Raw genomic sequence first — 13,043 nt, 5'->3', positions numbered from 1 at the left:
AACATTGCAAGACTGTTTCGTATAGGTTATCAGTCTTTACAAAAGAGATTCTATAGATTATTGGGTGGGTGGAGGAAGTCAAACCACAACAAGCAGTTTAGTGCTCAGTATGCAGCAATATACTGATGGCATTGAAGGCTAGGAAGAGTGAGGCTAGAAATTATTTATGTATGAAGTGCTGGAATTGGGGTGTAGTGTTGGGTTTGTCTGGGTGCCAGCACACGTGGGAATACAGAAGAATGCAAAAAGATTAACAATACAAGTACAGTACAGAAGGGCAAAATGTAAGAGTTTAATACAGCAAGAAACTGCTAGAATGTGCCAAAAATAATGGGAAGGGAGGAGTAGACCCCGGTTTTGTTTTCAATACAATCTACTGTAATAACATAGTCACACGAGGATTAAAATGGGATGGAGGGACATGAGATGTACGTCGTATTTAGGTTTGGGCTCTGTGCACTAAACCATGGGCTGTCAATATATACATATAATCGGTATGATCAATCAATCAATCAAAGTTTATTTATATAGCCCTAAATCACGAGTGTCTCAAAGGGCTGCACAAGCCACAACGACATCCTCGGCTCGGATCCCACATCAGGGCAATAAAAAACTCAACCCAATGGGACCGCAGATTCTTCATACAAACTCACAAAGTCACTTGGAAGATTCTGATCGGATACAGTCCATTCGGAAATACATTTAATTCCAAACGAGAGGGGTGGTTTAAGCCAATTGTTATTCCAAACGGCGTCCATGTACACACCCATTTGGATCTTGTCTTCGTGGTTGGGTTATAATCACCTTTACTGCGCATGTGTGCTATGTCAGCGTGACACATTTTCACCTATGATACAGCCGGATATTTACACCGAGCTGCAAACATGGCGAGAGGTAAGCAGAATTAGTCTGTTGCTGACACAACTTTATTGTTAAATGGTCGAAAGGCTACAAACACCAAGTTCTACAAACTTAATACCTGCATTATCCTTTCCATTCTTACCCTTTACATCCTTGGAAACTGAGCTACTGTGTGGAACAATTTCCCTTGTGGATCATTAAAGTTTGTTTAAGTCTAAGTCTAGTTAATGAAAAACTGCAGGACGACATAACTTATTAAACCATCAAACAAATTAAAAACTGCTGGAAAAGTTTGAAGGCTTCTTACTACAAAGCTACAATCAAAAGGGTAAAAGTGGTTCTGACCCCGCCAGCTTTCTGGTTTGCTGACTGATGGATGACTTTATGGGAGATCGACAGTTGTCGAACTTGTCTTTCAACAGCATGGATGTTTTTTAGGGGAGGAAAACATTTCATAGCATAGCTGATCCACATGAATAATGTAGTCTATCAGTATATATGTATATATTGTTACCTAAAATTATGGTGGAAGACAAAACAATACAACTATATTACAAAGTGACCAGTTGCAACAAACCGATTACTTTTACTGGCACAAATAACAGAATAAAATCAGATGACTAAAGCAGCAAAAAGATGAGTACTAAAATACATTTCTTCATTTCCTTCTCGCACTTAGATACATTTGACTTGGGACCCACATTTCAGCTGGCGATGGAGGTGCGGCCCCGTGTTGCATCCGGTGTGTTGCTACATGTGCGCATAGCAGAGGGCTACTTCACAATGTACATTCATCAAGGAGCAGTAAGTTTATATTTCTTGTTGTTGTTCATCTTTCATATTCTGAAATAATGACCGTATATGTAATTTCATATGGAAATAGGTGAAATATATATATATATACATATATTTTTTGTCCTGTCCAGCTTCTCAGGCAAATCATATTGTTGATGTAGATGCCCATGTCGGCTGTACAAATTTGCTTTACAAAAGAGAAGTGTGGGATACTTCTCTTGTTGCCTTATTTGTATTTGACTTTATTAAATGTATTTATATAGTCATTTAGTGCAGCCGGGCCTGAGCAATAGGTGAAATATAAACTCATTCAAAAACAAAGATACTGTATGTTGAAGAATATTGTTGTGTTTTCCAGGTGGTGGTGATTGTAAGTGATGGGACACAGGAGTTATTCACAAGGGTTTCTCCAAAACACGGTCTCTGCGCTGGCAACTGGCATAAAATCACCGGTAAGTATTCCTTTTTTTCAAACCACATTTATGTTACCAGCAGCAAGAACCTGTTACTTCAACAGTTACGCCTAATAGTTGGACCCAAAACCGCGGACACTCAATATAAACGGCTGTCAAATGATGAAAGTATATCAAGTTATATAATTATTTTAGCTTTTATGAAATGTTTTTAAACATTAAAGGGGAACTGCTTTTTTTTAAATGGAATTTTGCCTATCGATCACAATCCTAATGAGAGACAAGAAGACAAAATGTTGGGGTTTTTTTTGCATTCTACTTTGGCGCATTCTTGGTGGCTGGCAATGCAGCTAATGGGAGCAATCTATTCTGCCTCAAAATCACTTAAAAATGCATCCAAAAACTGCCAAAATACTTCATTTACATTCCGTAACCTGTATAATAACCAAGCTGTTATTATACAGCTTGTCCAAATGTCCATTGTTTTCGTAAGAGCGAACACTGAGGAAATGTTTATCTAGCGTAGTAACACATTGTCTTGCAACTGCATGCTGCGGCATTAGCCGTAAGCTAGCCACAGCAAGAGGTAAGTTAGTTTCAGCACACAGGTAAGCTATATTTGGCGTCAGCAGCTGAACCGCTTTTGAGTTTGTAACGCACAACACAATGCGATTGGACATTAATCTGTACTGACTGAAAACCATTAAAATATTTCAGTATCTGTAAAGTATTAGCCCACATTTCATGTTTTGTTTGTACACAGCTTGCTCGACAGTTTATGTCGTTCTAATAACACGCATGGTGTGCTGCATGTGTCATGATCAACATTATAGAGAGTCGCTTGGTGGACAGTTGTCTGTTTAGTCCAGCTGGCCGGGGAAGTTTTTTCAAGTTGACTTTGGGTGAGCACGCCATTAATGTCGGCATAGCTTGGATCCAAGTTCCACATTTACACCTTCAAGTCATGTAAACCTCCCTCTCTCGGCTTCCATTTGCTCCAACGTTTCAGCCTCTCTTCGTGCTCACTTCTATAACCAGCAGTACGTCCTCTGTATATTCAGCTTTAAAAAGATAAAGTTGTGAATCCTCATTTGTCCAAAAAGGACGGGGTACACCCTGGACAAGTTGCCACCTCATCGCAGAGCGATCATGAATGAAAAGGACTTGCCATGGCTTTGGACCTGGGCTTTTCATAATGTACCCTTTTTGTCTATTTCTGCTCGCTATTTTTTTCCGCATGTGGCTCAACAGTAACTGAACGCAACTACATTTTCCCTTGCTATGAAATGGACTGTGTTTCTTTCAATCTGCTATAAATAGCTCAAAAAGTTATGGACTGATGTTTATCTAACTTTCACAAAATGTCAGAAATCGGATAAAGAACAAGTGATTACATTTTGGGGCTGATCCAGATCACCATCTGGATTCAGGACATTTTTACTAGTGGGAATTAGGGCCTGGCAGAGGTCTGCGCTCTCTGAGTGCTTTTTTAGTTATATATTTATATTTAATAAACTATGGCGATACACTGCTTTTGTTTATGCTCTGGCTTCTTCTGACTGACAGGATAAACACTTCCTGTTCCTCACTCACTGTCTGTCAAGTGAGGAACGGCATGTCTCTGTAATGAACTGAAAGTTCAATATGGAAAAATACAATTCCAAATAGATACACATTTGATAAGTAAAAATAAGCATTGACCGTTGTTGTATATTTGTTGGTCGTGTGATGGGTGATCAGCCAAGAAGACACCAACGAGGAATCGTCAAATAAAAAGCTTTATTTGTTTCAGCGAGCCTCAGACTGAAACTGCACATTCCAGGAGATAGAGTATGGGCCTGATCACTCCTCTGCTGTCTTCTTGGACAACTGTCTTTAAATACCTTTTACGCAAAGACAGTTACTCGTTGTTGTTCTAGCATTGGGGCCGGACAGTTTGGACAACACCCAGTTTGTTGCTTGGCCAGTCAAGCAACAAACTGATCGGTTTGAGTCGGGTGGCTCGACCCCTATCCTCTACTCCTACTTGTGAAGGTTTCCTACTAGAGGTTGCTAATGTCTTTACACTTCCTCCTAAAATCCAAACATGCATTCCTGTAGGATTATAATTTCCTGGGGGCAGGTGCCACCACTCTCTGGAGAGCTTGTGATGGACATGTGCACTTTTAAAGCTAACTAAGGGCATATTTCCTTAGTAGAATATTCCTCTATAGGATTCTGTGACCAAATACAAACACATGCTAGCTCACAATCATATAAGAAAATGTTACACCATTGTGGCACTTTTTTTTACTGCTCTGAACAAGCATGAGGGCTATATTCATTAGGTTTATCTTGCTTGATCGCAGTGATGAGAGATACCAACATTCTCCAGTTGGATGTGGACGTTGAGGTCAATCGTGTGGATGGATTCCTCAATCTTCACACCGCAATCACCAAAAGGCCTATTTTCATCGGTGGAGCGCCAGGTTTGCCTTGATTATTTTTCTTTACATGGGAAAGCAATATGTTTCTAACTCCTCTAATCATTTCTATATTTCTGTCTACCTTGCAGGCCTCTACCTCTCAGACAGCCATGTAACCAAGGAGCCTTATGTAGGCTGCATTAGGAACATGATGCTCAACAGCAGCAGAGTGAGGTTCAACAAAGCAGCTCTGATCCGTGGAGCAGTCAGTCTAGGGACATGTCCAGCCGTGTAATAACCAATACCAATACTAAATGTATAATCATTAAAGCCAACCACTGTCCTTATATTTACTCTTTGTATGGTGCAGGTATATGTTTGTATTAAAGAAATGTGTAACAAGTTAAAAAATAACACCAAAAACTAATGTATCAATCTAAACTCAATGGAAACAATACTCTGCCCTTCTACTTCCTTTATCAAATTCCAAGTGCATTGTGTGCTTTCACAAAATACACACATTATTTTAACGTCACATTAGGTTTTAAACCCTTTTCATCTTCCGCTGTTGCCATTTCTAATATAAAGTAGCGTAAAGTTCTTACTTATATCTATCTGTTAGTAGACTAGCTATCAAAGCGCTAAAAACTGTAGTGGGTTTACATAATTCACCCACTGAACTTTAGTTATTAGAAAGTTTCGGTTGGACACATTTCCGGCATTGATGTTGCACTAGTGAGCCACGGATGAGGAGATGCTGCTCCGTTATTCATTCAAGTAAAGTCTGAATGTCATTAAAACAGTTAGCTCCATCTTTTGACATTTCTTCCACTACCGTCCTTGCATGCTACACCGCTACAACAAAGAAGACGGGGAAAAGACACTGCTGACGGTGAGTCACGTAAATAAGACCGCCCACAATACAGGGCATCCTGAAGCGACTGTCAGAAAGCGGCTTGAAGATGATCTGTAAAACATCATCTATGCAACATTTTGACCAAAGAACCACCATTACATGTTATGTAAAACCACAAGAAAGTGTTTTACATTTAGAAAAAATCATAATATGACCCCTTTAATGCCTCTTATAATCCGGTGCGCCTTTTGTATGAAAATAGACCTGACTAGACCCGCTCATCGGCAGTGCACCTTTTAATCCGGTGCGCCCTATGGTCCGAAAAATACGGTACATTTGGATGAAGGTAGAAAGAAAGCAAACTGGAGACTGAACATTGAAATGTTAAACAATGAGGTACGTAAACAATTAATAGTAAAGGAATATAATGATTTTGTATCAATTAATGATACCAGCAAAGTTAGTGCAACACTTGTCTATCTTCTGGCAAGCTCATAGCCTAACCTGCATGTCAGAAAAAACTAAAATGTAAATCAGGATGTGATCTGGAAAAAAGACTCAAAGCTCGAGAAAAATTGCATAGCCATAATAAAGATACCTCGCTAATAGTTCTAAGGCGACCTATTAAACAGGACATAGATCAAATACATAGGGAAGACTTTATAAGGTATATGAAACAGTGGTATTACGAAGCCAAGCCAGAAGCCGCAAAAATATCGGCCTGGAGACAACAGGGAGAGAGGGCAATTCATAAGATTAAGGATCCAAATACAAATAAACTGAGAACCAAATAAAGTAAAATACAGATTTTTTTTAAATCACTATTCAGCATTGTACACACAGATAGGGAAAACTAACAGTGACCAAATTGATACATTTTTGAATCCATTATATATTCCTTCACGAGGTAAGATCCACAATGACAACTAGGAGACATTCTAGATTTGGAAATCAACAAAGCAATCTCCGCTTTAAAGACGAGTAAATCTCCAGGCACGGATAGTTAGACAGATAGTACTTTATTGATTCCTTCCGGAGAGTTCCCTCAGAAAAATTAAAACCGCTACCCAATGGATGGTATAAGCTGATGAGAGAACAGCTCCTGTTTTTTTAAATAATGTCAAGGGTGGTGCTCCACCTCCCTATTAAGGAGGCCTTTATCTCCGTAATCCATAAAGAAGGTAAAAATAGATTAGATTGCAAATTTTAAAGACCGTGTTTTCAATGTGGTTATAAACTCTTTACATCAGTCCTGACGAGGAGAATGGTATAGCTAATGTCGTTTCTCATACAGTGAAGGGGATTCATATGACCCCATTCGTGGCGGTTTACCTGACACATGAAACGTGACAAATTGGGCCAGAGGGGTGCACTATCCACTTTAGCCGCCAGACCCCACAAGAGTGTTGAATATCTTAAAATGTGTTGAATATGTTACGGTTGGGTGGTTGCATGGTTATGCGCGGATCATTTCCTCAAGATGCAGACGGAACTCCTGAGGCATTGTGCATGTAGGACAATGATTTATTATTCATAAATCAGGCAAAATACAAAAGTACAGGAAAGTGTGCCGATAGCACGGTAAGCTCAGGAAAAAGCTAGCAGGAAAGCTTAGCATAAAAACAGGAATCAGAAGCTAGGATTTACCAACGTAATTTTTGCATGAAGCAAACAAAACAGCCAGACCGGGGTGTGGCGAAAGGCAGGAATAAATAGCTCTCTGATTAGTGCCCGGGAGAAGGTAAGCGTCCCGAACACTAATCAGAGGCAGGTGGAAATAATCAGCACCCATGGCAACCAAGAAACACAAACCCAGAGGTTCTGAAACAGAACTAAGAGAGTCTTAAACTGAAGCAAAATATGATCCGGGCAACGGATCATCACAGAATATCCTAAACTTTTATGGCAATTCCAACTTTGAGTGGGGCCTTCCATCATTTTCAGCTGCCTGTAACGCGAGATCCACCCAGGAATTTGGCCATATGAATTCCTTCCCTACGGTAGATGGCGATCAGACAGGTTTCATCAAAGATCAACAAATACATGACAACATACGCCGAACCATCTGTGTTGTTAATCATGTTTTAACGTTAAATTCCAGTCCTCTTAAGCTCGGAAGCTGAGAAGGTTTTGACTCTGTTGGCTTGCAATTTTTTTAACCAAATACTGGGCTGTTTTGTTTTTTCCAAACAGTTTATACTGTGCATTAGGGTCTTATATACATCTCCAACTGCAATGATTCAAATAAATGGTTGGTCTACATCCAATAAAACTGTAAAGAGGATGTAATCAAGGATGCATTTTTTATTACATTTCTTTATCAAACATTTAGCTCGGTTGATTAGACAGGAAACCGTGCTATAAGGCATAACTATAAATGGTACAAAATTTGTGTATATGCTGACCGTGGGTAACACTTCTTAACCCGCGCTCTAGTGGCTCTTTGCTAATGAATACAGTACACTTAACGTAAATAAAACCCAAGCCCTATTTTTAAAATTTTACTCCTACTCCAGAATTAGTCAGAGAATTTATTTAACTGGAACTCGTCACAGAATCAACACTTGGAGGTATTTATAACAAAATATATGTTTCTTCTACGAAAAGGTGTATATATATATATATATATATATATATATATATATATATATATATATATATATATATATATACAGTATATATAAACATATACAAATATATGTGTGTATATATATATATATATATATATATATATATATATATATATATATATATATACATACATACAGTATATATAAACATTTACAAATATATATGTGTGTGTATATATAGTATGTATATATATATACTGTGTATATATATACTGTGTGCGTGTATATATATATATATATATATATACATGTATATATATATATATATATATATATATATATATATATATATATATATACTGTGTGTGTATATATATATGTATATATATATATATATATATATATATATATATATATATATACTGTGTGTGTGAATATATATATATATATATATTCACACACACAGTATATATATATATATATATATATATAGGTTTCATAAATACACCTTACGGTGCAACCTGGACACATCATCAGTGATTCTCCCGGGGTCATAGGGTGTTTCGGGTCTTAATCAAACACCCTCTCCCGGGCGACCCAGCCGAGGGTGATCAGTCCCTCGACTTGTGTCCAGGTAGCGCTCCACGCCACGCGTCCCCCCTCCGACGGTCTGCCCCGGGGTTGCGCCGGTGGTGCTTGGAGGTTCCAGGCACTGTGGGGAGTGTCCGGGCCTGGGTCCTCCTCCGTCTCATCAGGGCCGTACAAGGTACTGGCCCTGTGCGTTGCACCACGGGTTTCCTCAGGCAGCCTATCTTGATCTTATGTGTCTTCAGGGTTTTTCGCAGCGTTATATGGGCGCTCCCTTGCGGGAGCTGCAACTTGGGATGCTACCCCTCCCTGCCCCGGTTGCCGTCTTTCCGAGCTGTCAACTGTCTCTCCAGTTGTCACCACTCTTTCGGGGTTGTCATCCAGCCTCTTCCTGGAAGTCAATGGCGATGCCATACTGGATCGGTTTCATAAATACACCTTACGGTGCAACCTGGACACATCATCAGTGATTCTCCCGGGGTCATAGGGTGTTTCGGGTCTTAATCAAACACCCTCTCCCGGGCGACCCAGCCGAGGGTGATCAGTCCCTCGACTTGTGTCCAGGTAGCGCTCCACGCCACGCGTCCCCCCTCCGACGGTCTGCCCCGGGGTTGCGCCGGTGGTGCTTGGAGGTTCCAGGCACTGTGGGGAGTGTCCGGGCCTGGGTCCTCCTCCGTCTCATCAGGGCCGTACAAGGTACTGGCCCTGTGCGTTGCACCACGGGTTTCCTCAGGCAGCCTATCTTGATCTTATGTGTCTTCAGGGTTTTTCGCAGCGTTATATGGGCGCTCCCTTGCGGGAGCTGCAACTTGGGATGCTACCCCTCCCTGCCCCGGTTGCCGTCTTTCCGAGCTGTCAACTGTCTCTCCAGTTGTCACCACTCTTTCGGGGTTGTCATCCAGCCTCTTCCTGGAAGTCAATGGCGATGCCATACTGGATCGGTTTCATAAATACACCTTACGGTGCAACCTGGACACATCATCAGTGATTCTCCCGGGGTCATAGGGTGTTTCGGGTCTTAATCAAACACCCTCTCCCGGGCGACCCAGCCGAGGGTGATCAGTCCCTCGACTTGTGTCCAGGTAGCGCTCCACGCCACGCGTCCCCCCTCCGACGGTCTGCCCCGGGGTTGCGCCGGTGGTGCTTGGAGGTTCCAGGCACTGTGGGGAGTGTCCGGGCCTGGGTCCTCCTCCGTCTCATCAGGGCCGTACAAGGTACTGGCCCTGTGCGTTGCACCACGGGTTTCCTCAGGCAGCCTATCTTGATCTTATGTGTCTTCAGGGTTTTTCGCAGCGTTATATGGGCGCTCCCTTGCGGGAGCTGCAACTTGGGATGCTACCCCTCCCTGCCCCGGTTGCCGTCTTTCCGAGCTGTCAACTGTCTCTCCAGTTGTCACCACTCTTTCGGGGTTGTCATCCAGCCTCTTCCTGGAAGTCAATGGCGATGCCATACTGGATCGGTTTCATAAATACACCTTACGGTGCAACCTGGACACATCATCAGTGATTCTCCCGGGGTCATAGGGTGTTTCGGGTCTTAATCAAACACCCTCTCCCGGGCGACCCAGCCGAGGGTGATCAGTCCCTCGACTTGTGTCCAGGTAGCGCTCCACGCCACGCGTCCCCCCTCCGACGGTCTGCCCCGGGGTTGCGCCGGTGGTGCTTGGAGGTTCCAGGCACTGTGGGGAGTGTCCGGGCCTGGGTCCTCCTCCGTCTCATCAGGGCCGTACAAGGTACTGGCCCTGTGCGTTGCACCACGGGTTTCCTCAGGCAGCCTATCTTGATCTTATGTGTCTTCAGGGTTTTTCGCAGCGTTATATGGGCGCTCCCTTGCGGGAGCTGCAACTTGGGATGCTACCCCTCCCTGCCCCGGTTGCCGTCTTTCCGAGCTGTCAACTGTCTCTCCAGTTGTCACCACTCTTTCGGGGTTGTCATCCAGCCTCTTCCTGGAAGTCAATGGCGATGCCATACTGGATCGGTTTCATAAATACACCTTACGGTGCAACCTGGACACATCATCAGTGATTCTCCCGGGGTCATAGGGTGTTTCGGGTCTTAATCAAACACCCTCTCCCGGGCGACCCAGCCGAGGGTGATCAGTCCCTATATATATATATATATACTGTGTGTGTGAATATATATATATGTATATATATATGTATGTATATATATACATATATATATATATATATATATATATATATATATATATATATATATATATATATATATATATATATATATATATATATATATACTGTGTGTGTGAATATATATATATATATATATATATATATATATATATATATATATATATATATATATATATACTGTGTGTGTGAATATATATATATATATATATATATATATATATATATATATATATATATATATATATATATATATATATATATATATATATATATATATATATATATATATATATATACTGTATAGTGAGGTAAAGAAGTGAGGATCATTATGTGGATGGACAAGGGGTTGTACTCCTATCTTTCGCCTTATTCAAGACTTGCTTAGCGGTTTTAATTCCCTGTCATATATTAATTCCCTGTCATATATTTGTCTAACAGTGTAACTAATTGAAGCACTTATACAAATACAATATTGTGAAAGTGGACATATTTGGTAAAAAGAGCAATTACTTTGTGCAAGAAGGTATGACTCCCCCTCCAGTGTTGGGTTAGTTACTGAAAACCAGTAACTAGTTACAGTTACTAGTTACTTTATTTCAAAAGTAACTTCAGTTACTAACTCAGTTACTTACACCAAAAAGTAATGAGTTACTGTGAAAAGTAACTATTTAATTACTTTTTTATTTTATTTTATTTTTTTAAAGCTCCCATTAATGCCCTTTTAGCCTTCATTTCAGTACTGTTATTGCACTGGAGAATAATACAATCTGTTAATCAACTTGACATGCATTTGCATCACTGAACTCTGCTAAGCAATGTGGTTGACATACAACACACAAAGACAAAGATATGTTTCAAAGGGCCAATTTATTTCAGGCCAGAACAACTTGACAAAACTATTTTAAATAGCTGCAACATAACATACATAAGTAACAAACAGCATAATAACATCATAGCTGTAAACCAAGGAAGTTCTTTTAACTTTAACTTTACATACACAAAGCCTAACCAGGCATTTTTTTCTCTCAAGGAATTCTGAAATAAAATCATGTCTGAAGCCCAGAACACTCTACGCATTTCCCCAGTTTTAGTTTAGAGATAAGGAAAGACTGGCCTGGCCCACTAGGATCCCTCTTTATGTTTGTGAACTTTATAGTCTATACTTCTAGAGTGATGTGATAATCAAACACTCTAGAAGTCTAGAATGAAAGTATGTAAGAGAATTGACAGAGTGTGTGTACCTTCAGTGCTGAATGATGAGCAGAGGCAGAGTTTGGAGTGTCTTCTTTAGCTCGCTTTTCATGTTTATGTGCTCACTGTCCACTGTGTCCAGGAGCTTGGAAAATGTTTACGTGCCATTTGCTGTTTGATGCCGGTATCATGTTAATTAGCTGGCTGAAAGCGGGTGACTCCACTGTAGAAATAGCCTGCATGTCTTCTAGCATATACGCTGCAATGGCTCTATCAATGTTGTCCTGGCTAGCAGTGCCTCGTTAAAATCCAGCCGCTGTTGCTTAGGAGGTGAAGTGTGTCACTCTTTACTAGCTTCGTCGTAGCATGTTGCTTTTGTAGCTGTTTCAGCAGATTTGAATTGTTGTTTTGGGCAGTAGATGGGATCTTTGATCCAAGACACAACTTACATTTAACTAAAATGTTATTTTCTTTGTGCTCGACAAAAGAAAAGTAGTGTAACCTAGTTTTATGGGCTTGCCTCTTTGTGATGTTAAGTTCCTGTTATAAGCTGTTATACAGTATATGCCTTGAGCTCTTATTTTGAAGGCGCTAATAGCGGAAGTGGTGACACGTTGTAGTGGAGCGGAGGTTTTGAAAAGAAAGGAAATAAAGTGGTCCTCGTGTAAAACTGGAGCTTCCGTGTTTGTTATTTTGTAGTTTTTATACAGTATAGGCGACATATATAAACCCTCTGTTACAGTAGTGATAATATCTCCATGTTAAGAAACTCGACTGCAGCTCCGCGATGATCAGACATGCCCCCTCCCCACACCCAGACACACACACACAGCGCGCCTCTTCCTTGTGACACAAGAGATTCAGAAGGACCACACCGCAGAGCTCCAATAAAACACACTCAGATCTTATGTTTCTAGCCGATACTACATAAAAAATAACGTAAAATAACGCAGTAACGCATCATGTAGTAACGGTAACTGAGTTACTGAATATAAAAAATAACGCGTTAGATTACTAGTTACCGCCGAAACTAACGGCATTACAGTAACGCGTTAGTCCCAACACTGTCCCCCTCACGTTCTGACTCAGTTAAAGTGCTGGGTTACACACTAACACACCAATGTCAAACCAAGGCCCGCGGGCCAAATCTGGCCCTCAACGCCCTTTTATATGGCCCGTGTATGTGTCAATAAAATACCTTATATTTTCTTT

The 13,043-nt window shown here is 40.7% G+C and overlaps 1 protein-coding gene across 1 annotated transcript in view; it reads left to right on the top strand.

Annotated features, from left to right (window-relative positions):
- The window catches only part of lama4 (laminin, alpha 4), an 88,828-nt gene extending 81,249 nt beyond the window's left edge, over positions 1-7,579 (top strand). Inside the window, exons 37-40 of the mRNA XM_062044442.1 lie at positions 1,541-1,665; positions 2,015-2,108; positions 4,418-4,537; positions 4,624-7,579. Of these exons, the coding sequence (XP_061900426.1) occupies positions 1,541-1,665; positions 2,015-2,108; positions 4,418-4,537; positions 4,624-4,769 (485 nt within the window). The 3' untranslated portion in view covers positions 4,770-7,579. The remainder of the gene's footprint in view (positions 1-1,540; positions 1,666-2,014; positions 2,109-4,417; positions 4,538-4,623) is intronic.
- Positions 7,580-13,043: the final 5,464 nt, after the last annotated feature.

This window comes from Entelurus aequoreus, linkage group LG04 (assembly GCF_033978785.1).
Source record: "Entelurus aequoreus isolate RoL-2023_Sb linkage group LG04, RoL_Eaeq_v1.1, whole genome shotgun sequence".
Lineage (NCBI taxonomy): Eukaryota > Metazoa > Chordata > Actinopteri > Syngnathiformes > Syngnathidae > Entelurus > Entelurus aequoreus.
The sequence above is the reverse complement of the archived record's forward strand: the minus strand, read 5'-3'. Positions and strand labels throughout refer to the sequence as shown.